The 23,898-nt window shown below is 33.7% G+C and overlaps 4 protein-coding genes and 1 long non-coding RNA gene across 8 annotated transcripts; 2 read left to right on the forward strand and 3 right to left on the reverse strand.

Moving 5' to 3' along the window:
* Positions 1-4,587: 4,587 nt before the first annotated feature.
* LOC108223120 (serine/threonine-protein kinase AFC2) lies at positions 4,588-8,535 on the forward strand. Of its 3 annotated transcripts, XM_017397213.2 has the most exons (12): positions 4,588-4,876; positions 5,701-5,887; positions 6,293-6,319; positions 6,394-6,547; positions 6,632-6,680; positions 6,783-6,897; positions 7,093-7,184; positions 7,298-7,454; positions 7,553-7,617; positions 7,701-7,798; positions 7,892-7,994; positions 8,085-8,535. In XM_017397213.2, exons 1-12 carry the CDS (start codon positions 4,775-4,777, stop codon positions 8,229-8,231), a joined length of 1,296 nt encoding a protein of 431 aa, XP_017252702.1. In that variant the 5' UTR covers positions 4,588-4,774; the 3' UTR covers positions 8,232-8,535. The 3 variants fall into 3 exon arrangements, with proteins under 3 accessions (XP_017252702.1, XP_017252704.1, XP_063949118.1); XM_017397215.2 differs by lacking the exon at positions 5,701-5,887 and having other exon boundaries at positions 4,684-4,876; XM_064093048.1 differs by lacking the exons at positions 6,632-6,680; positions 6,783-6,897 and having other exon boundaries at positions 4,684-4,876.
* Positions 8,536-11,578: 3,043 nt separating this feature from the next.
* LOC108220675 (high-affinity nitrate transporter 3.1) lies at positions 11,579-12,639 on the reverse strand. Its single transcript, XM_017394514.2, has 2 exons — positions 12,427-12,639; positions 11,579-12,292 (listed from the first exon to the last, which is right to left on the reverse strand). The coding sequence occupies exons 1-2, from the start codon at positions 12,557-12,559 to the stop codon at positions 11,814-11,816; spliced, it is 612 nt and encodes a 203-aa protein (XP_017250003.1). The 5' UTR covers positions 12,560-12,639; the 3' UTR covers positions 11,579-11,813.
* On the forward strand, positions 12,634-15,261 carry LOC108220676 (uncharacterized). Of its 2 annotated transcripts, XR_001806769.2 has the most exons (5): positions 12,634-12,723; positions 12,892-13,132; positions 13,400-13,604; positions 13,743-13,978; positions 14,992-15,261. It is a non-coding gene; the product is annotated as an uncharacterized LOC108220676 (long non-coding RNA). The 2 variants fall into 2 exon arrangements; XR_001806770.2 differs by lacking the exon at positions 14,992-15,261 and having other exon boundaries at positions 13,743-14,952.
* A 730-nt stretch (positions 15,262-15,991) lies between these two features.
* On the reverse strand, positions 15,992-16,936 carry LOC108222285 (high-affinity nitrate transporter 3.1). Its single transcript, XM_017396206.2, has 2 exons — positions 16,731-16,936; positions 15,992-16,586 (listed from the first exon to the last, which is right to left on the reverse strand). The coding sequence occupies exons 1-2, from the start codon at positions 16,861-16,863 to the stop codon at positions 16,108-16,110; spliced, it is 612 nt and encodes a 203-aa protein (XP_017251695.1). The 5' UTR covers positions 16,864-16,936; the 3' UTR covers positions 15,992-16,107.
* A 2,900-nt stretch (positions 16,937-19,836) lies between these two features.
* On the reverse strand, positions 19,837-20,745 carry LOC108222324 (high-affinity nitrate transporter 3.1). The gene is made up of 2 exons (XM_017396244.2): positions 20,538-20,745; positions 19,837-20,433 (listed from the first exon to the last, which is right to left on the reverse strand). The coding sequence occupies exons 1-2, from the start codon at positions 20,668-20,670 to the stop codon at positions 19,949-19,951; spliced, it is 618 nt and encodes a 205-aa protein (XP_017251733.1). The 5' UTR covers positions 20,671-20,745; the 3' UTR covers positions 19,837-19,948.
* Positions 20,746-23,898: the final 3,153 nt, after the last annotated feature.

Genomic DNA, 23,898 nt, shown 5'->3' on the forward strand with positions numbered 1-23,898 from the left:
ACAAAATCGAATTAAAATGAAAAAATCGAACCAAATGAAACACACCTTCGCCGTCGCCGGAGTGTGTAGCAGCCGGCACGGGTGGAGGTCTTCGGGGCGGCGGCATGACCGGACTTTGAGTAGAATCTTGAGAGGATAACGTACCCCGACCTTCTTCCATTATTAACAGAAAATATTAACAGAAAAGATTTACGCCTCGCCGGAATTTATGCCGGAAAAGCTTGAATATTTATGCCGGAAAAGCTTGAGTAGTTGAAACTTGAGCAGTTGAATCTTGAGCTTGAATTTGGGAGCAATGGAGAATTGAGAGATAGAACATAGAAGTATAGAATGGAGGTGAAGATAGAACTGAGGTGGAGGTGGGTATTTATAAGCTTGGACAATGGACACCAACGGCTCCAAGCCTCCAACGACTCTTCGTAACAGGTTAACGTTGAGTGTAGTGTGCCTGTGCAGTGTGCAGTGTGAGGTGCAGTGTGCAGGACGACTGGAGACCGGAGAAGTGGAGAGTGCAGGACGAAAGCAGCCTACAACCTGCGGAAACTTGCAGGTGAACGTTGTAACGGGTCACGGGTTAGGCGGGCTGGCGGGTTACACGGTCTGGCGGATCCGCGGTTCGCGGTTTACCGCGGGCTGTCGCGGTTCGCGGTTTAACGCGGGCCTGCTCGGTTTTGGCGTGACGGTTCGCGAATCAAACATACGGGAACCGTAACCGGCTCGTCAGCAACTACGGTTCGTGCCGATTCGAACCCGTCACGTTAAAATACGGGCCAAAATACGGTTCGGGCCGGTTCGGTCCGAGCCAAACCACTCGAATGGCCGGCTCTACTGACCTGTTTAGCACACTATATTATGCTCTGCTATTTGGGGTGCACTTAGAGATTGATAAGTAAGGTTGGGCACGAGAGTAATATAATAATGCAATCATTCCCAAACAATAGTCTTAAATTAATATTGTTCCATATAATTTCCACTGACTGTTTTATATATATTATAGATCAAATATTTTCGATTTGCAAGATACTTTTCTTTTGAAACAAAGGTGTTAATCTAATAATAAAAAAATCATACGACGTCTACACCAATGATCAAGTCGAATAAACAGTAAATTGTTATCGTTTGTCTTCATGAAGAGACTGGTAAATGATATTTTGAAGATAATGTATGTACAAATACAAGTACCCATTTTATGCATTCTCGTTAAATTACTGGTACCCTCTTCATCACGCCCGATGGAGCTATCATTTGAGTTATCGACCACAACTGCGATTCCATGCAAAATTTCATCACTAAATCAAGACCAGATTTGCAAGATACTTGCTGCATGAAATATGTGAACTTAAATCAGTTTAATATTAATTAGAAAAGTAATTTTTAAAATTTTAGTTAATATTTTATAGCAAAACTATTTACTAATATCAAATGAGTAACTACTTATCAATTTAATATTAATTAGTTAGGTAATTTATTAAAATTATGTGCGCGTTAAAATTATGAATTATATTCATGTACTTTGTAATAATTTTAGGTTACTTAAGGTGTTGTCCGTATTTACCCGTCACAAATTTGCTTTAAATTATCGCCAATTCATTTAAAATGATGTAAGAAAATAATAAAAATTAGTTTTCATGTCATTTATGATAATTTAACCCAATGTAAATTTCTCATTTTTGGGTTATACTCTATTCTATATCATATAATAGTAATCTAACGTTATTTGCATAATTTTTTTGTTTCCATCTAATCTCATATTTATTACTAATCAACGGTTCAATTTATAGTGCAAATCAAAGTAAATGTTTTATAGATTGACTGCTATGTTGTATTCCTAAGATTTTATAACCAGATTTTACATTAAAAGTTTTCCCCTTAATTATTTTATTAAAAATTAAATTTAGTTTTTATTTAAATTTTAAAGATAGGATTTCCAAATGTATTTGTCCCATGCACCTTTATCCTGGATTTGGGGTTTGCACCATTGATCTATTTGAGAAGATATTGTGTATCTCTCTATTTTATTTATTTTATGACACTTTTATTTTGGAGACACTCTCATGATATATCTTTTTATTTTAATTACCATTTCCTAAATAATTTTTTTGGCAACTTTTTACAAATTCCGGTGCTATTAATCGGCCTAATTTCAATTTCTAGATAAAGAAAATGTCAAATATATTATTTTTAAAATTTAAATTTCTTAGTACAATATGTCAAAATACATGAGTATAATATTTAATTTTAAGACATACTTACGATCTATTTAAAATTAATTTCTCATAGGGAATCTACCAAAAATACCACATTTTCTAAGTATTTTGTTTGCGATTTTATTATCTCTTGAAAATATTTGCAAAAATACGATATGCAACTAGATGCAACCATATACAACTTCACTTAATTGGCCCTGCAAGGGTTGCAAGTATGGTTAAATCTGGTTGAAAGTATAGTTCCATGTGATTGCAGCGGGTTGCATACAAATATATTCAAAAGTTTAGTATATTGCAAAATATTTAAAAAAGATGTGTATTTTTGAAAAAAAATGTTTTGGACTTGAGTATTTATAAGAAAACCCATTTCTTATATCAAAACTTGAAAAAATATGTAACAATAAACTTATTTGCAAATAATTTGCATAAATACATTCTAAAAAATACTTAATACCTCCGTCACAACTAGTTTCAACTCTTTAATTGTATCTTCTTCAATTTAATGATTAAAGAAATTAAATTCATTAAAAACAAATATTAAATTACATATTTTAGTTTATTACTAAAATTCTTTATAAAATTAAAAATTTTATTAGACCGGTATGGTTAGCACGGCCTAATATGTCTTTCCAGGTATAAAAAAAAGGGCAATGCTAGAGACCCCAAAAAGTTTCCCCAAAATGTTTTACCAAATGATGTGGCATACAAGTGGAAGATTTTGATTGGGTGATTGATGAATATACAAGGGGGGTCTCATTATTATTGGAGAAATGCAACCAATCAATATACTTATATAAAGGAGAAGCGAGGGGCGTGTATGTGGCGCCTCTCACATCGCTCCGTTCTATTTTTCTAATTTTCTGGAATTTTTGGATAAAAAATATCAAAAATTAGAACTACCTTTTTTAGTTTCGGGTATATTGGAAGTAAGTTTCAGAATCTGATTTTGTTTCAGATTATTTATGGAATATAGTAGTTTGAAAATTTTAATCTGATTTTGTTTTAGATTATTTAATTATGGGAAAGAGTAGCACACAAGTCTCTCTGCACCTATAAATACCCCTATAGATTGTAGGGTTTTGGATCATCTAAACACAACCTTCTTTCTCTCAATACCATACCCCTACCTCTCTTTTATGATAGTTCTCTTGCTTGATTTTTAACTCGGTGGTGCTGTTATTCTGCAACGATAAGTGAAGGCTGTTTATATAGTATTAAAAAAATAAACGTTAGTTGCAAGTAAAGGTAGTTATAGATCGCTATATGGGTTGTTGTAAGCAAAGGTAGTTGTAGATCGCTATGTGGGTTGTTGCAAGCAAAGGTAGTTATATATCGCTATGTGGGAGTCGACAAATTCAAACATGGGAAAAAAAATATAGTCTTGACATGATATTGATGGATGATACCAATAAATAACTATTAGTGATGTATGTTTGTTGATTATTCTTTTATAATATTTGTTTTGTTCATCAGACATGTTTGTTGTTGTTGATTTTTATATGATTTTTTTTTTGTATACAGGAAAATATGGTGGGGAAGCGAGGGGCATGTAGGTGGCACCTCTCACATCCCTCCATCTGATTTTTTTTTTTTAATTTTCTGGAATTTTTTGATGAAAAATATCAAAAATTAGAACTACCTTTTTTAGTTTCTGGTATATTAGAAGCAAGTTTCGGAATCTGATTTTGTTTCAGATTATTTATGGAATATAGTAACTTGAAAGTTTTAATCTAATTTTGTTTCAAATTATTTAATTATGAGAAAGAGTAACACACAAGTCTAAACACAACCTCCTCTCTCTCAATACTACAACATCACAGCTTTAAGTTATATGTTTTGTGCACAATCAATCCAAAAAAATTGGCGGAATGTGACAATGTAAGAACATGATTACTTTTCAAAAGAAACACAAATAAAATTAAGATTCGTCGTGTTTTAAAATTTTTATTTCGTGTATAAATTTATTTTCATTTTTCAATCATGAATTATAGTCCAATTTTACAATTTTATATATTGGTATTGGTATTACATCAATATTTTTATAATATAAAATTTATTTTATCCTACAAATATTAATTTTGAAACGCTAATATAGTTTTTATGACAGTCACAAAATTATTTTATTTTACAAATATTAATATTGAATCATTAATATAATTTTTATAGGCCGCCGCAACGCGCGGTTTCTCAACTAGTCAGTGTAGTGAGAAAAAAATTTGGGGTGATTTTTTGGAGTATGTAGCATTTTCCAAAAAAAAGAAGAAAAATCTGTGCGCATCTTTTAGTGCCCTGCCGAATATACCAAAACTCAACCAATATCAAATCTTAACCAGGGTTAAAGAGCACAAACACGTCTCCCCAATAATTACCAACGTACGGTCAGATGTTACTCCACGTGTACGGCTAGATCTCCATCTCTCCAACGAATCGCTAGCTGTACGTCAATAATACCTTCGAGATTAGGTTTTCCACTATCACACATATCTCTCTCATCGCCGCTCGATAACACAAAAATCTCATTTTCTCTCGATCTCTCTTTAAAAATCAGGTCTTTTTCGCAACCGAGTATGGAGATGGAACGCGCGATCGAGTTTCCACACACGAACATGGATCGACGGCCCCGGAAACGACAGCGTTTGGGCTGGGATGTTGTTCCTCAGGCTCCTAAGGTACAGATCTGTTTATTTATTACTGATTTATATGAATATTTCTTGTTATTATACGATCTGATGAAAATTTGACAAATTTTTGATTTTTATATCATCAGGTGTTGAATTATTGTTTTAATTTATGTGTATGTGATGGATTAGATGTTAATTCAACAGATCTGTGAAATCTATATTCGATATCTGCTGTTTGTGTCTTATTTCTTAAAATTATCGATAAGTATGTATATATTATAGCTGTTGATAGATATGTGACTTGTGATTTATGTTCAATTTTATTTGCGGTTTTTGTTATAGTTTTAGTTTGTGTGTTATATATGTTTGAAATTATTGTAAAATTAATTAGTGAAATATTTTTTATATGAAAGTTTTACTTTAAGGAGATCTGTCTTGAGATTTTAAAGATGTCGATAAAAGTATGAATTTGTGATTTATTTTTGGAACAATATGCTGAAAGATTTTTTAATGACAGTAAACTGCTTTTAGTGCCTGAATTTTGTTTTGAGTGTATTTGTAATTTATATGTTCTTTTTTCGCATCTTGATAAAATTTTAGACTGGCCACTAGTTTTTAGTTGTTTGAGCCGAATATTTTTTGATTCAATTTGGAAGATTACTTTGTGTGATTGTAATTTATGATGAATTATAGATAATCTATTGTTTTGGATGTGTTGAGTCTCAAAGTGAATGATGTTTAATACATTTTAACGTGTACTGATCATTGTTATGAAAGTATCTTATCCAAGGATATAAAGGTTCAAACGATACCAAGGAGGTAACTGAATTAATTTTGTATTGAGAGATGTGTGAATGGATGAATGTGTGTAGGCTCAGGTAGGATTGTTTTATGGACAAGATGTTGGGAATCTGAATGGCTTTACTTCAAAGGCACCCACAGACAATACTAGTTCTTTATTTGTTAAGGGAGTGGCACGAAATGGTTCTCCCCCATGGCGACCAGACGACAAAGATGGACATTTTATGTTTGCGGTTGGAGATAATCTAACATCTCGCTGTAACTACCTTTCCCACCATAAGTGAAACTTGAATACATTGTTACTATCCGTGTAGCAATACAGAACATAATTTTTGCTGTTTGATCAATCTGAACCTTCTATTTGCATAAGAAAATATGATTTTTTACAAAAAAATTGCAATGGGTTTTTTTAATACAATTATATTGGCATTATCTATTGTAATGAGATGTCATCACTTTTACAAAGTATAGCTTGTGCATTATTAATTTGTTTCTTTCAAAAAAAAAAAAACTTTACTCGTATACTCGAGTCTTTGACATTTGAGTATATATTAGGGAGTATGTGTTATAAAGTGTTTACTACTCGTCTTAGTTTATAAATTTGTGTGTTTATTTTTGTATACGTTTCTTATTGTTTTTGTTTGGTTTTTCTTTTTTCCACAGATAAAATTATGAGCAAGATGGGTGAAGGTACATAGCTTTTATTCTTATGGTTATCTTTGGATTTTAATATATGATGCTAATCAGGATATTTTTATATTCAGGCACATTTGGCCAGGTCTTAGAGTGTTGGGATAAAGAGAGAAGGGAAATGGTTGCAATCAAGATTGTTCGTGGTATCAAGAAATATCGCGAGGCAGCAATGATTGAAGTTGATGTACTGCAACAGCTTGGTAAAAATGATAAAGGGGGGAATCGGTAAGTCTGACTAATTGTTTTAAAACCGTTTGCACTGCTAATTAGCTTGCCTGGTCGTTTGTTAAATTATTTTGTTCATTGCAGCTGTGTGCAAATAAGGAACTGGTTTGACTATCGTAACCATATCTGTATTGTAAGTAAATATATAATAATGATTTGGTGGATTGGTTTCCCCAATTTGGAAAAATTTATGCGGGGGTTGAGTTCTTTGGATGAATTTAAATGGTTTTAACAGGTTTTTGAGAAGCTAGGACCAAGCTTATACGATTTTCTACGGAAAAACAATTATCGCTCCTTTCCCATTGATCTTGTCCGTGAGATTGGCAGACAACTCTTGGACTGTGTAGCATGTGTGTAAATAATATACTTACACCATTATTGTCTTTGTTCATAATTTGGCTATTCATTGCACTTGTGCATGTTGATTTTGTCTTCTGACTACTCTGTAAATGTGAATTCTGTTTGAAAAACAAAAAAATTTCCCATTTGATTTGGTACTGTCCACATTCCTTAGATGTTTATTTGCTTGGATTTTTAATTTGCAGTCATGCATGATTTGCGTCTCATTCACACTGATTTGAAGCCAGAGAACATATTACTTGTGTCTCCGGAGTATGTAAAAATTCCTGATTACAAGGTATACGAAGTGGAAATTTGTTGGTTAAATTTCTTAATGATTTTGATGCAACTTGATTACATAAGATAACTTCACTGGTCAAATATGTCAATCTGTTTGGTTTTGTTTTGCAGGGTTCATCACGATCACCTATAGACAGTTCGTATTGTAAGAGGATTCCCAAGTCCAGTGCTATTAAAGTAATTGATTTTGGCAGTACTACATATGATCGTCAAAATCAGACTTACATTGTATCGACCCGGCACTATCGTGCACCAGAAGTTATATTAGGTATGTTTCTTTGTTTTGTATATTTAGATATAGCAAGTGTGAATTACACAATGAATGTTATGATGAGACTTGAGATTTTTTTTTCCCCTGTTATGCAGGACTCGGATGGAGTTTCCCTTGTGATATATGGAGCGTAGGTTGCATTCTTGTCGAACTTTGCTCGGTACGCTCGTTATTTTTTTGTATTTATTTGTCGACAATTAATTGATGTAGAGTGGTTTCTAATCTGATGTCTGTAATTTACAGGGTGAAGCGTTGTTTCAAACACATGAAAACCTAGAGCACCTTGCTATGATGGAGAGGGTCCTTGGCCCAATGCCTCAACACATGTTAAAAAGAGTAGAGTGAGTGAACAGTAAATAGTTATTGTAATTAAGCTGTGTTCTGCACAAATCGGGAATTTATCATCTAACCGCGTTCTTGTTTTCTCCCTACAGCCGTCACGGGGAGAAGTATGTAAGAAAGTCGAGGTTGGACTGGCCAGATGGTGCAGCCTCTAGAGATAGCATCAAAGCTGTTCTGAAGCTGCCTCGGCTCCAGGTCAGTCATTGTTTTTGCATTTGAACATGGAATATTACTGTATTTTGCTTTCGCTTTGTGCTGAAATGACTTGATTTGATTACTGTGCAGAACCTAATCATGCAGCATGTTGATCATTCTGGGGGTGATTTTATACATCTCCTTCAGGGCTTGCTCAGATACGATCCTTCTGAAAGATTGACAGCACGGGAAGCCTTGAGACACCCATTTTTTACCGGTGATAATCTCAGGAGATGAGCAAGAGAAATAAAAAGAAACTCAATGAACCAAACACCTGTGTATCTCTTCTCACCAATGCAGTCTTTAGTTTAGCCTGGATGTATTGTTTTCCATGAGTTTGCTAGTGTATATAAAGAGGTTGATCAGTTGATGCAGCTCATTTTGTTGTTTGGCGTGTTGTCTTTTCACAAAACATAAATTGTTTAATCCGAGGCAAAAAAAATTATACTCTGGATTATCAGCAAGTTGATAATTCCTAACATCTAGAGCTGCAGACCTCTGTTTCAGTGTGGTGATATATGAATCTGGTACCTCAATTAAATTTTTTGATAAAATTAATTTCACACTGCAGTTGTCTTTACCGTTATACTCTGAATTTAATCGGTATATTATAAAGTTACCTGTGGGCTGAGAATTTTTATCGATTACTCCTGTATCCATTTGATGTGAGCTTGCATCTTTTTCTTCTAAATAAATATTTACTATCTAAACTTTTATAAAAAAAGAAAAATTTTAAATAAATTATAAAATTATATTTTATATGCGTTTTATAATGTGTATCAAGCAATATGAAAAGATGTAAAGAAATTTATGAAAAAATGTAAAGAAATTAGAGGGATGAAGTGCTTTCCTCACATTTCTTGATGCTCCCTCCGTTCTAAATTAGATGAGCTCGTTGACTGCGGACACGTATTTTCCATTGATCGCATAGCTACGTTATTTATTTTTAAAAAATTTCTTTTACAAATAAAAATTTAAATATGAAATTTTCATTTACAAAAGAATAATTGAAAATATAAAGTTTGGAACTATACGGTCAATACACATTAAGTTACGTGCTCAAAATCAACTAACTCATCTAATTTGGGATGAAAATAGGAGAATATATATTATCTGGGCTTTCTTTTGTAAACAATTGAGCGGGACGGAGTATGATGATGTATGTCTTATTTATACACCGATTTATAAAGTAACGGGCAGGACGGAGGGAACATGATGTATGCTATATCTTGGACTTCTGCATGTAAATTTGTATTCTTTTTGTTCTAATTTTTTTGTCTTGTTTGATTTTTATGGTCAAATTGTTTATAAAAGGAACTGAGGAAGATTAGTTGATCCGTGGCTACCTGCAACAAATCACAATTTCACCTGCTGGGAGGATTCTATCGATTTGTGACATCTGACTTCCATTTTTTTTTCTCTGGACCCTGCGATGAGTTCGAGCATGCTCAGGACGTGAATCATCAAAGTGGCTCAGTTAAATAATTATTTATGGGAAGTATTCGGTTGACTTCATTCCGTCTTACTCTCGACTCTTTTCCGTATGGAAAGGGTATTCCTTGCCGAGTTTGAAATGTTTTGTGATAGATTCCCTCTAAAAATGATATGGTTGGGACCGCAGGGGAATCTCTAATGTCGTTGGATATAATTGTTGGTTAAATTGGATATGTAAGATATTACGTAAAATTTGTTAGATTTGTAAAACATTGTGTTTTAATGGTATTGACTATATTAGTTGGCTATAATTTAAAAATAGTATGTTATTAATATTTTAGATTATTAAATAGAATATATAAGTTCAATATGATGATAAATGATGTGCGATTTTTCTACGGATTTCTTACAGACATGTTGAGGTTTGACAAATATAGTCATCCATAGAAGATTAAGTTAAAATTATAGATAACAGATATGCATGGTTGGAGTGTGAGTTTTTCGACAAGTTGATTATTTTTTTAATTTTTGATATGCCAACTCACATTTTAGTTAAATACTACCTATGATTGGAAATGCTCTAATTAAAAAATATTATTTATATATTAATATAAATTATTATTATTAACTTTAAAGGGTTGTCGTGTAATAGTGAAATTAGTTTCATTATTATGCTTCTGTTTGGGAAGAAAATCCTATATCGTTATTATAATTCTACACTTTTAATCCAGAAGTTTATTTAGATTAATAAAACTATATTTGTCAATTAAATATCTTTTTAACTGCCCCAATCACTTGCTTTCAACCCAATTTTGTAACGAAAGTTTTGATATAAAATTTAATAAATCCATATTCATCTTTTCACTTGCTTTCATTGCTAGAAAAAGTCGAGAACAAAAATACAAGTGCAAGTTTCAACATAAAAATAAAATATACATGTGAATTCTATTATTTATTTTCTATTCATCTCCTACTTCTGGACACAAGATGTTGGTGCAACTTTACAAGTTATCTTTGATGAGGGTTGATGTTGCTGTAGATTTACAAAGCTACGTTTGATGAAGTTAGATGCAAAGTTATGTTTGATTGCTCGATGAACTAAGCCGCCTCTTATACCGGAAGATTTGTATATATTATTTATTGTCATTTTTTTTTCTTGTCAAAATAATTATTGTTGTTTTGTAAGAAATAGACTGTCGTAATTCCCGGAATAGGTGTCAGTGCGTCTCGTCATTTAAGTTATTATTATTTTTATTCATGTAACATCATCGTCTTATCTTATACTGTGGTCACTTTAGCTTATACGTAACATCGTCATCTTATCTTAGATCGTCGTCATCTTTATAATAAAATTATCATCTTATCTAGACCTGGCAATTTGACACGTAACACGCTAACACGAAACGAAACGACACGAAAAAAATGGATATGGGTTTTGATTTTCGAGACACGAAACACGAAAGTACACGAACACGAAATTACACGATAGATTTAGTGTCGGATATGGGTTTTCATTTGGGGTACACGAAATACACGAAAGTACACGAAATATTTGTAGATAATATTTATTATATATATGTTATGATATATTAAATATATAATTGTGTAAAAAGTATATATTTATATGTATGTGTGGATATATATTGTAGATACATTAACAAATTTATAGAGAATTGTATACAAGTATAAATATATCATTCATATTTAATAAAATTATAAAGGAAAACACATATTAAATCTATTTTTTGATTAAAAAATATATTAATATTTTTATATATAATATACACGAAAAGTACACGAAATATACACGAAACGTTTCGGATCGGATACGGGTTTCACATTAGGTACACGAAATTAATAACGGGCGGATACGGGTTTCACCTTCGAGTACACGAAACACGAAAATACACGAAACGAAAGTATACGAAACGAAACGATTGCCACCCCTAATCTTATCTGGTACTGTCACACCTTCCCTAATTTGATCCACTTCTATGGTCTTTTTTTAATTCAACAAGAATCTCTTTCATATACTAGTTATGTGTTATTTGGATGACAAGTTTAACATAGGTTCCCAATCTATTTGTACATTTTTATGACTCCTCAATCTTCAGGAAACACAGATTATGAAGGAACCGGAACTCAAATACTTCAGAACTCTCAGAATACCCATAATTTAACACTCTTTCTTCAGTATGTAACATACCAAACAACCAAACAGAAACTATAGAACTCTCAGGTGGCCTTATCCACTCATCTATCCCCTATCCACTTACAAAAGATTTGTTTATTGCTTATTTAACATAGGACCGAGGAGCATAACATGACACACATGTAAAAGAACAAACAACAATTAATACTGTTTGAAACATCATCCCCTCACTTTTACTTGGAAGTTTTACCCTTCCTCTTCTCCAAGTAGAAGAAACCAGCCAACGACACAACAGCGAAAACAGAGAAGCACACGGATGCAATATCAAGCGACGCATGGCGACCTGTGATGGCCTCTACCTCAAACAAATTAGTTTTCTTGGCAGCATCAGTGGCCTGGCCATAGGCAACTTCTTTATCCTTTGTGTCGAAAACATAAGCCCTCACAAAGTATGTTGCTGAGGGGATGTCCCTTTCTATAGTCCAAGTGAAGGTATTCGTTGAGGGACTGTAAGGCCTCGATACAATCTTGTGTTGGCAGGTTCTGTCCTTGTTGAGCTCATCTTTTGTTTTGCGCCAAGGACGATTTTCTTGACTGATGGGAGCGTAACAGAGCTTTACCTTGACAGTCTTGTATGCCGAATCTGTTCCAGCTGGGAAGGTTTTGTTAAAAGACCATGTCACCGTGATGTTTTTCTCCCCGGCTTTTAAGACTGCAACAAATTATTAAAAATTCATTCTATTATGAGAAAATTACACCAAATTATAGTATTTTAGAAATTTTTTTAGCAAAGTATCTACGCGAAAATACTATGGAACATTAATATGTGAATCTGTTTTGAAGTACCTTGTCCGGCTTTTGGTGATGACGTGACAAGAAGAGAATTTTGCAGTGCAGAGAAGGTTCCGTTGGCATAGCAATTCAAGGCGAGGAAAGAAAGCGAGATGACAGCCAGAAACAGAATTGTTGGGAGCCCCATGATTGATTCGACAGATTCACTGAAGAATATCAGAGGAGAGGAGAGAAGAGATGGATATGGTTTTTTGGATTCAGTGGCGGCTTATATAGAGGCGGTACCCTGCTAGCAATTTATTTTTAAAATGACATTCGGATGAAACAGTGGCCATCAAGATTGTTCAAGGGGTAGGGTTATGGACTTATGCTGAAATGAAGGGTCTGTTTTTGGAGTTTAGTTTAATAAAATCTGACTTTGAGTTGGAGTATTTACTGTTTTTTTATCATATATGTCATAATTGACAGGAAATTGTTTAAGGTACTGAGATTCTTTAAGGTTTTTTTTTTATTTGCCAGCTTGCAGATATCTATGAAACTGTTGTGAAATGGCTCTGCAAGTTCTTTAATTCACTGGCAAAGTTTTCTACTGAAATCTTGTGGCCCTGCAAGACATATGGGAGCTCATGAGTTAATTATGTGCCTTAATCGATTATAGTGCACAGGAAGGGTGAAGTATATCCCAGTTGACATCGAATTACTTCATTAGAATTGGATCAGATAATGAAGATGCCGGACAAGAAATTTGATTTTGGCGACGGTAAGATATTTGATTAATCTTGAATAAAATCATCTGAAAAAGGATAAAATGTGGAGCAGTTGATGCTCGTAAATTATTAGCGAATTTGAGCTAGATTAAGTGGTAGGCTCAACCGTCTATCTCATGTGAAAGCGAGGATATATACTACAAAAAATATTAAGTCATCACCGTTAGTAACACTTAGGATATTTTGTACGTTCTGTCATTTCTAAATTGTATTATCTTTCATACTTTTAAACCGTCAAAAACCTTTTTCTCGTTTATCAGGGTCATGACATAATACTTGTCTTCAGTGGATATGGAGAAAGAAGAAAGTTTTATGAAGAGATGGATATGGTTTTTTGGATTCAGTGGCGGTTTATATAGAGGTGGCACCCTGCTAGCAAGTTATTTTTAAAATGACATTCGGATGAAACAGTGGCCATCAAGATTGTTCAAGGGGCAGGGTTATGGACTTATGCTGAAATGAAGGGTCTGTTGCTGGAGTTTAATTTAATAAAATTTGACTTTGAGTTGGATTATTTAGTGTTTTTTGTCATATATGTCATAGTTGACAGGAAATTGTTTAAGGTACTGAGATTCTTTAAGGTTTTTTTTTCCCATCTTGCAGATATGGATGGAAACAGTTGTGAAATGGCTCTGCAACTTCTTTATTTCACTGGCAAAAGTTTTCTACTGAAATTTTGTGGCCCTGCAAGACATATGGGAGCTCATGAGTTAATTATGTGCCTTAATCGATTATAGTGCACAGGAAGGGTGAAGTATATCCCAGTTGACATCGAATTACTTCATTAGAATTGGATCAGATAATGAAGATGCCGGACAAGAAAGTTGATTTTGGCGACGGTAAGATATTTGATTAATCTTGAATATAATCATCTGAAAGAGGATAAAATGTGGAGCAGTTGCTGCTCGTAAATTATTAGCGAATTTGAGCTAGATTAAGTGGTAGGCTCAACCGTCTATCTCATGTGAAAGCGAGGACATATACTACAAAAAATATAAAGTCATCACCGTTAGTAACACTTATGATATTTTGTACGTCCGTCATTTCTAAATTGTATTATCTTTCATACTTTTTTTTTGGTCACATTATCTTTCATACTTTTAAACCGTCAAAAATCTTTTTCTCGTTTATCAGGGTCATGACATAATACTTGTCTTCTTTCCGTTTATTTTTTATGAACCGTCAGTATTTTAGGAAATAGTGATAATGAAGGATCCCATAAAACAAATACCACTCACAATTACCATAACTATACGTTGCACAATAATCATGAACTCTCAAACAATAAAAGATCTCTGTACTGTTTAAAATAGGATTGTGGGCAGAATTGATACAAATATGTTAGAAGAACGAAAAACATTTAAGTATCTTGAAGCACCATCCCCCCACTTCCGATGGGAATTTCTTCCCTTTCTTTTCTCCAGGTAGAAGAAACAGCCAAAGAAATATAGCAAAAAGAGAGAAGAGCACATATGCAATATCAAGGGATGTATTATTCGTAAATGTCTAGGTTGTGTTCACTTGGAATGAATGAAATGAGAATAAAATAGAATGAAAAATTTATAAAAAAATTTTATGGAGAAAGAACAAAGTATGAGATATTAGTTATCAAATATGAGGGAGACTAAATTTTCTATGATGAAGATTGTAGTGAAACATGATGAAAACGTGGAATGAACGTTCAAATATCCAAAACATGTGAGTTTAGGTATTTAGTTCAAATATTTTGGAATGGAATGATTAGAGAAATGAAAATTGTAGAGATTTTTTTATTGAAACTGTTGTAAAATGGTTTTGCAAGTTCTTTATTTTACTGGCAAAAGTTTTCTACTGAAATTTCATGATCCTGCAGGACATATGGGAGCTCACTACGTGAGTTAGTTTTGCGGCTTAATTGATTATAGTATGGTGTAGTATGTCCCAATTGACTTGATTCCTTTATTAGAATTGGATCCGTTGATGAGGATGCTAGACAAGAAATCTCGAATAGAATCATTAGCGAACTTGAGCTAGATTAAATGGTAGGCTCTATCATGTATCTCATGTGAAAGTGAGGATGTACTAAAAAATATATATGATGAGTTAAAATCATTATCATTATTAGATCATTACCATTAGTAACAAGCTATTTGTATATCATAATTTTGTGAGTAGGATATTTTGTGCGTTCAATCATTAAATGTATTATTTTTTATACTTTTAATCCATCGGAAATCTTTTTCTCTTATGACATAATAATTATCTTCTTTCTACTTATTCTTATGATTATTCTATATTTTAGAATACAGTGATAATGAAAGATCTCCGAGTATATATACTAATCACAATTACTATAACTATACATTGCGTAATAATATTGACTCTCACGGTGATAAAAGATCTTTGTATTGCTTGTTTTACAAATAAAAATACTTCTAGAAATAAATTTTAAATTTAACGTCACGTGATGAAAATATATTATACATATATTTTGAATATTAATTTTTTTTAACCCACTCGGTGATAAAACTAGCTCCTCTCCCAACATCTCCAAATTACCATCATTAATCATTACTATATAAAATTGTACTTTCATGATCCAAAATCTTTTACGATAAGATTTAACATCATCTTATGCTTCATAATTTTAAATTGTCGAAAATCATTTTTCATGTCATGTTTTGTTAGATTTAACATTACCTTATCTTCTACATTTTTGAACCTTCAAAATCCTTTTTTCGTATTTCCTTTTACTCGAACATAAGATTCAAAATTGTCTTATCTTCCACGCTTTTAAACTGTCCAAAACCGTTTTCCGTTTTATCCGAAACGTGACATGATAATTGTCGTCTTTCCTCATATCTCCTCCGGAATTCCTCCTTGAATTGGTTTGCTTCTATATTTAACATAGGACTGAGGAGCATAACATGACACACATGTAAAAGAACAAACAACAATTAATATTGTTTGAAACATCATCCCCTCACTTTTACTTGGAAGTTTTACCCTTCCTCTTCTCCAAGTAGAAGAAACCAGCCAACGACACAATCGCGAAAACAGAGAAGCACACGGATGCAATATCAAGCGACGCATGGCGACCTGTGATGGCCTCTACCTCAAACAAATTAGTTTTCTTGGCAGCATCAGTGGCCTGGCCATAGGCAACTTCTTTATCCTTTGTGTCGAAAACATAAGCCCTTACAAAGTATGTCGCGGAGGGAATGTCTCTTTCTATAGTCCAAGTGAAGGTATTCGTTGAGGGACTGTAGGGCCTTGACACAATCTTGTGTTGGCAGGTTCTGTCCTTGTTAAGCTCATCTTTTGTTTTGCGCCAAGGACGATTTTCTTGGCTGATGGGAGCGTAACAGAGCTTTACCTTGACAGTCTTGTATGCCGAGTCTGTTCCAGCTGGGAAGGTTTTGTTAAAAGACCATGTCACTGTGATATTTTTCTCCCCGGCTTTTAAGACTGCAACAAATTATTAATAACATTCATTTTATTAAGACAAAATCACACCAAATTATACGGTAGTATTATATAGAATTTTTCCCTGGAAGCAAAAATATTTTAGCAAAGTATCTAAGCAAAATTGGAAAATCTGCTTTTAAGTACCTTGTCCGGCTTTTGGTGATGATGTGACAAGAAGACCATTTTGCAGTGCAGAGAAGGTTCCGTTGGCATAGCAACTAAAGGCGAGGGAGGAAAGCGAGATGAAGGCCAAAAACAGAATTGTTGGGAGCCCCATGATTGATTCGACAGATTTACTGAAGAATATCAGAGGAGAGAAGAGAAGAGATGGATATGGTTTTTTTAGATTCAGTGGCGGTTTATATAGAGGTGGCACCCTGCTAGCAATTTATTTTTAAAATGACATTCGGATGAAACAGTGGCCATCAAGATTGTTCAAGGGGTAGGGTTATGGACTTATGCTAAAATGAAGGGTCTGTTGTTGGAGTTTAGTTTAATAAAACTTGACTTTGAGTTGGATTATTTACTGTTTTTTACGATATATGTCATAGTTGACAGGAAATTGTTTAAGGTACTGAGATTCTTTAAGGTTTTTTTTTTTGCCAGCTTGCAGATATCGATGAAACTGTTGTAAATTGGCTCTGCAAGTTCTTTAATTCACTGGCAAAAGTTTTCTACTGAAATTTCATGGCCCTGCAAGACATATGGGAGCTCACTATGTGAGTTAATTATGTGGCTCAGTTGATTATAGTACACAGGAAGGGTGTAGTGTATCCCAGATGACTTGAATAACTTTTATTAGAATTGGATCGGTTGATGAGGATGCTAGATAAGAAAGTTGATTTTGATGACGGTAGATATCTGATCAACTTGAATAAAATCATTTGGAAAAAAATGTGGGGCGGTTGCTGCTTGTAATTATTAGTGAACTTGAACCGGATTAAGTGGTAGGCTCAACCGCCTAACTGACATGAAAGTGGGGATTAATACTATAAAAGGATATATTTGTTGTCGAGTTAAAATCATTATAGTTAATAGCAGGCTATTTGTGTACCGTGATTTTATATTGTGAGTAAGATATGTTGTGCGTTCCTTCATTTCTAAATTATGAGGGTTATGACATAATAATTATCTTCTTTCTGCTCACAATTATCATAATTATAAGTTGTATAGTAATTCTGAATTCTCAAGTAATAAAAAATCTTTGTATGCTCATTTAAAATAGAATTGGGGGAATGGCGGACCCAGTCACCCAGGTATAAAATCTAGGGGAGCTAACTTGTATTTTTAAAAAATACAGTGATGAGATAAAAAAACATTCCAAGAAATGAACATTAACACTGATGATATGATATCGAGAGACACATGGCAATTACCGGTAAATCTTTAGTGACTACACTGAGTGGGAGGCTAATCCACCCATCTCACGTAAAAGAGAGAATATATACTATAAATGTATCTATTGTCACGTTAAAATAAGTATCATGATAACGGGCTATGAGGGTCGTAAATCGATACGGACTATCCGGTATCTCGGCTAATATCTAGCTCGAAAATATGATACATGTCTCATATCCGTTTTGAAAACGATTCAAATCTGGCGGAAAAATTAAGCCCGTATAATATATGATCCCGGATATGAGCACACATATACCCGTTCAGATTCAGTCCCATATAATTTTTCATAATATGATCCTACCCGAATACCCGAATATGATCCACGGTTCATATTCGATTCGAGTTAATATACATATTATATTTTAAATTCATCACATTTGTAATTAAATATTTATCATTTTATAAAATTTTAATATCTTATTTGAGTTTATATCTTAATAAAATATGATTAATTTAATGTGATAATGCTTATTATCTTCATATATATAAAATATAATAAATGATATATACCAACATATAATTATTTCACATTTCCAAGCCTTCCAAAATACTTTTTTTGTGTTTTTTTTTACTCTGGTATAATTTGAAATTATATTATCTTCCATGCTTTTAAACCGTTTTCATTTTATCCGCAACGTGACATGATAATTGTCGTCTTCCCTCCTTTTTCCTCCGGAATTCCTCCTTGAATTGGTTTGCTTCTATCTTTGTCCCAGTTGACTTGAATTACTTTTATTAGAATTGGATCGGTTGATGAGGATGCTAGATAAGAAAGTTGATTTTGATGACAGTAAGATATCTGATCATGAATAAAATCATTTGGAAATAAATGTGGGGCGGTTGCTGCTGGTAAATTATTAGTGAACTTGAACCGGATTAAGTGGTAGGCTCAACCGCCTATCTGACGTGAAAGCGAGGATACATACTACAAAAAGATATATTTGTTGTCGAGTTAAAATCATCACGGTTAATAGGAGGCTATTTGTGTACCGTGATTTTATTTTGTCAGTGTAAGATATCTTGTATGTTCCGTCATTTCTAAATTATGAGGGTTATGACATAATAATTGTCTTTCTTCCGCTCACAATTATCATAATTATACGTTGTATAGTAATTCTGAACTCTCAAGTAATAAAAAAAAATCTTTGTATGCTCATTTAAAATAAAAATGAGGGAATGGCGAACCCATGAATGAAATCTAATTTTAACATCACTCCATGATAAATTTCTCTTAACATTATCAAACTAGCATCATTAATCATTATTATATAAAATATGTACTTTCATAATCCAAAATCTTTTCACTAAGATTTAAAATTATTTGATGTTTCACTTTACATTGTCAAAATCTTTTTTTTCCTTTTCTACTAGATTTAATATTATCTTATATTTCACATTTATAAACCTTTCAAAATCCTTTTATCGTGTTCCTTTTTACTATTACTATGATTTAACATTGTTTGATATTTCACAGTTTTGAATTGTCAAAAACTTTTTTACATGTCTTTTGCTGCTAGATTAACAATATCTTATCTTCCACATTTCTAAGCCTTCCAAAATACTTTTTCCGTGTTCCTTTTCACTTTAACTTGAAATTCAAAATTATCTTATCTTCCACGCTTTTAAACCGTTTTCATTTTATCCGGAATGTGACATGATAATTGTCATCTTCCCTCCGTTTTCCTCCGGAATTCCTCCTTGAATTGGTTTGCTTCTATCTTTGTCCCAACAAGAATATCCTTGATGGATCTATTTGTGTTTGATGTATGTCAAGTTTAACCCATGTTCCTCATCTTTATTTGAACATCTATTGAACACGCATAGAACTTGTTGAACTTTCAAGCCTTCGAGCGGCATAAATAAAAGATCTCTTTATCAGTAATTTAAAAATAGAATTGAGGGCATAATGTGACACCAATATGTTAAAGAACAAAAACATGTAAATTTCTTGAAGCACCATTTCCTCACTTTTGCATGGAACTTCCTGCCTTTCTTTTCTCCAAGTAGAAGAAACCAGCCAAAGAAACAATGGCAAAAACAGAGAAACACACGGATGCAACATCGAGGGACGCATGGCGGCCTGTGATGGCCTCTACCTCGAACAAATGACTCTTTTTCGCGGCATCAGTGGCTTGGCCATAGGCAACTTCTTTATCCTCTGCGTCGAAAACATAAGCCCTTACAAAGTATGTTGCTGAGGGGATGTCTCTTTCTATAGTCCAAGTGAAGGTATTTGTTGAGGGACTGTATGGCCTTGACACAATCTTGTGTTGGCATGTTCTGTCCTTCTTAAGCTCGTCTTTTGTTTTGCGCCATGCACGATCTTCTTGGCTTATGGGAGCGTAGCAGAGCTTTACCTTGACGGTCTTGTATGTCGAATCTGTTCCAGCTTGGAAGGTTTTGTTGAAAGACCATGTCACTGTGATGTTCGCCTCCCCGGCTTTTAGGACTGCAGTCCAATTTAACAAACAAATAACAAATTCATTTATTATTTTCTTGAAAGCGAGAAAATATTAACAAAAATGTACTAATTACCAAGTAAGAAATACATACCGTGCCCGGCTTTAGGCGATGATGTGACAAGAAGAGATTTTTCTAAAGCAGAGAAGGTTCCGCTAGCATAGCAACTCAAGGCGAAGGAGGAAAGCAAGATTGAAGCTACAAAGAGAATAGCTGAGAGCCCCATGATTGATTCGACGATTTAAGTGAAGGATATCATAAGAGAGAAGAGAAGAAGAGATGGTATTTTATTTTTTTGGCTGGTGATGCTTTATATAGAGGTGGTAGTAAGTCAATTTTTAAAATGAAATTCAGATGTTACATTGACATTGGCCATCAAGAATGTTCAAGGGGTAGGGTTATGCTGATATGAAAGGCTTGTTGATGTTTAATTTACTGGTATTTGACTTTGAGTTTTATGTGTTTTATTATATTTCATCTATCATGTTTGACAGGAAATTGTTTAAGATACTGAGATATCCAGATGTTTTTTTAATTTTCTACTTGACATCTTGTAGGTATTAATGACACTGTTTTACGATGGCCCTGCGGATCTTTATTTTTCTGGCAAAAGTTATCTTCTGTAATTTTTATGGCACTGCAAGACAATGGAAGCTCTGCCTCTGCTTGGACTACAGACCCCATCCATTCTGTAAAAAATGAAGGATACTTTATTTAATTAAAAAATGACAGATATCTTATTTCAATATCAGATATTGAAATGAAACGGCTAATCTAGACTCAAAACAACCAAACCATGGTTTGTAGGATCAGCAAGGGTATTGTTTGTCTTAAAGGTCAGAAGTTTAATTTTTTTTATTTTTTTATTTTTTAACATGGCTGGAAGTTGAAGGACCAAAATCAGCTGACTTTTAATAAATCAAACAAGAAACTTGTATGATTGGTCATTGGATATAGCAATAGGGCTTTAAGAAATAAGGCCCTGCATTAACATGTGGATATTCTAAAGCAGAAGTACATCAGTTCTATTTACTGACACTGTTCTGTTGTTGATAAGACTCTCCCATGTCAGCAAATTTGGATGAGGAAAACTTGCTCCTTACTAATTTTTAGCAACGTTGGTCAGGGCCTCGAGGGGTAGTTTCCCTTTCCGGATCTTCAGCAAGCCTTGTTCAAAGAGAGTGCCTTCTGCATATTTTTAGGCGCAATGTCTTCAAAATAAAAATGTAATGGTTCAAGCCCAAGCTCACGTAGGATATTTAGTTCGTTTCTGATGTAGGAAGGCTGACTGCGCGTAGAGGACAAGATTGATTGTGCTAAAGGTTCAGCAGGAATTAAGCAGATTTGACGTTTGGTGTCTGAATCACTGTTATAATATGTTTTGGGAAAGGAAATTTGCTTGTTTAAGACCTTAAAGCAGGCTTTCAATTATTTAAGCAAAATACTATCTGAATTCAGATTTGGTTTATTTAGGTTAGGATTTTGTACCCATATATAAATATCTTTAGCATGTATCAGACGGATTCAGTTCAGTTGGCAGAACATACAGTCTCTAATTAGTAGTCATTTAAGGGTACTTCAGCTAAGTTTAACACCTGACTTTTGGATTAGATATTGATAGCGGAAAGATCAGACTCATCACTAAATCTTAACTTTGGTGTATATAATATTAAATTAAATTAGTAGATCATAACTTTAAAACCTACAGTAATGTCTGAGTAAGCCAGTAAGGGTCATTGGAATGGTGGTTACTATCAAACACGTTGGTGGTCGAATGTAAGGCCAAACCAACGATCTGAAATCGTCTGGAACTGAACCATTTTAAAGTTCTAACTACAATTATCTTATAAATACATTTTGTAAAGTTTCCGCTGCAGAATAAATTTTAAAGTTGATCTATTTCTGTATATCATAAGGAACTGGAGCAGAGTTAATCTTTCATATTCCGCTATTTGCATGAAGATCTTTGTTTGTGACGAATCTCATGGAATTAACCTTCAGATCTCACATTATGTTTATTAGTGATATAATTTTTCTGGTAATTAGTAAAATTCTGTCAGTTGTAAGTTCCAGATTTTTTTTTAATTCAGATTCTCTCGGTTCCCTTGAAGCCAAGCATAGATCTACATCCACAAGTTGTTATATTAGTGAGCAGAATCAAGCCTTACTTTGTTCTGGTTTCTACTGCAAACTCACATGCTATGAGAGCTTGAAACATAATAGGATCCATTCAATCTGATACTGCACAGATTAATCAAGTTCAGTACATATTTTTAACACATTTTTTATAGATGCCAAGCTCTGGAGAGTGAACGATAAACGAATTATAATGACAAATAGACAACATAAATTTCTTCTCTAACCAGTCTCACATTGTTACTACACTCTTTTCTCCTTTTTCTTCCTTGTACTATAAAAGGCAAGACACAGAGCCTGTAGATGACAATGACGGAGCTAGTCAAGGCTCCAGCCCCGCTGAATTCTGAAATACAATAGATTTTTTTTATTTGCAAATCCTAGATTTTAGGTAAAAATTGGTAAGAATATTATCTCAAGTCCCGGTCGATCTAAAAAGTTAATGATATTTTGTTTTAGCTTCAGCTGTTTCGTAATTCTGGTTCTGCCACTTTCTGTAACGGAAATGAAATTAATAATGTGTATAAACCAGCTTAGAATTTTGAATAGCTTCTTGGATGTTATCTTCATGGAAACCGAAATCTAAATCGAAATATCACAACTACAAAGAGAGTAAAATCCATTTGATCCATTTGCAGTGGTTCCAGTCTCTCAGAGAATTAAGTATAAATTTCATACAATTGTTTTTTTCTGAAATATCAAAAGCATAAATATAAGATGTATCTGCATTATGTATACTAGACAAATGCTCATGTTTCAAGATAAGGTGAGGAGACAGAAGCTGAGGATAGAAGTGAGGGGAAATGAAAGAATATGTAGCATGTGAGGTTCTACAGTTTGCATTGTCCATACATGGTTGCCAACTTGTATATCATCCCCAGCTGTGACTATGTCCACACCTCATTCTCAGGTCCCACTTTCTCCCATGTGCTTTCTCTCAATCTCAGCCCATTTTGATCCTCACCACACTCCATAATGGCCCATTACATTAGTCTCATTTGTTTTTCCAACCATTCTTTGTCTGGTGATAATACAACATTTTGGCATATGCCATCTCTTATTCCACCTTCCAAGCAAAAAGAAACAAGGAGAACTCAGATGATCCTGTACTTGCATCTAGCCCTTCAGTTGAATCACAACTACCTGTCTTCGATGACAGTGGCGTGGATGACAGAGACGACGAGAAGGGAGGCGATGAGGCCTTGAGTGATGATGAGGAGGATAACAAACTTGGCTTAAAGATGAACAATGCATGTCTTAAACCAGGACTGAATAGCCAGTCATGAACATCCCAGTACAATTCTACTCTTACTTTGTT

The sequence above is a fragment of the Daucus carota genome, chromosome 5, assembly GCF_001625215.2.
Source record: "Daucus carota subsp. sativus chromosome 5, DH1 v3.0, whole genome shotgun sequence".
Taxonomy (NCBI): Eukaryota; Viridiplantae; Streptophyta; class Magnoliopsida; order Apiales; family Apiaceae; genus Daucus; species Daucus carota.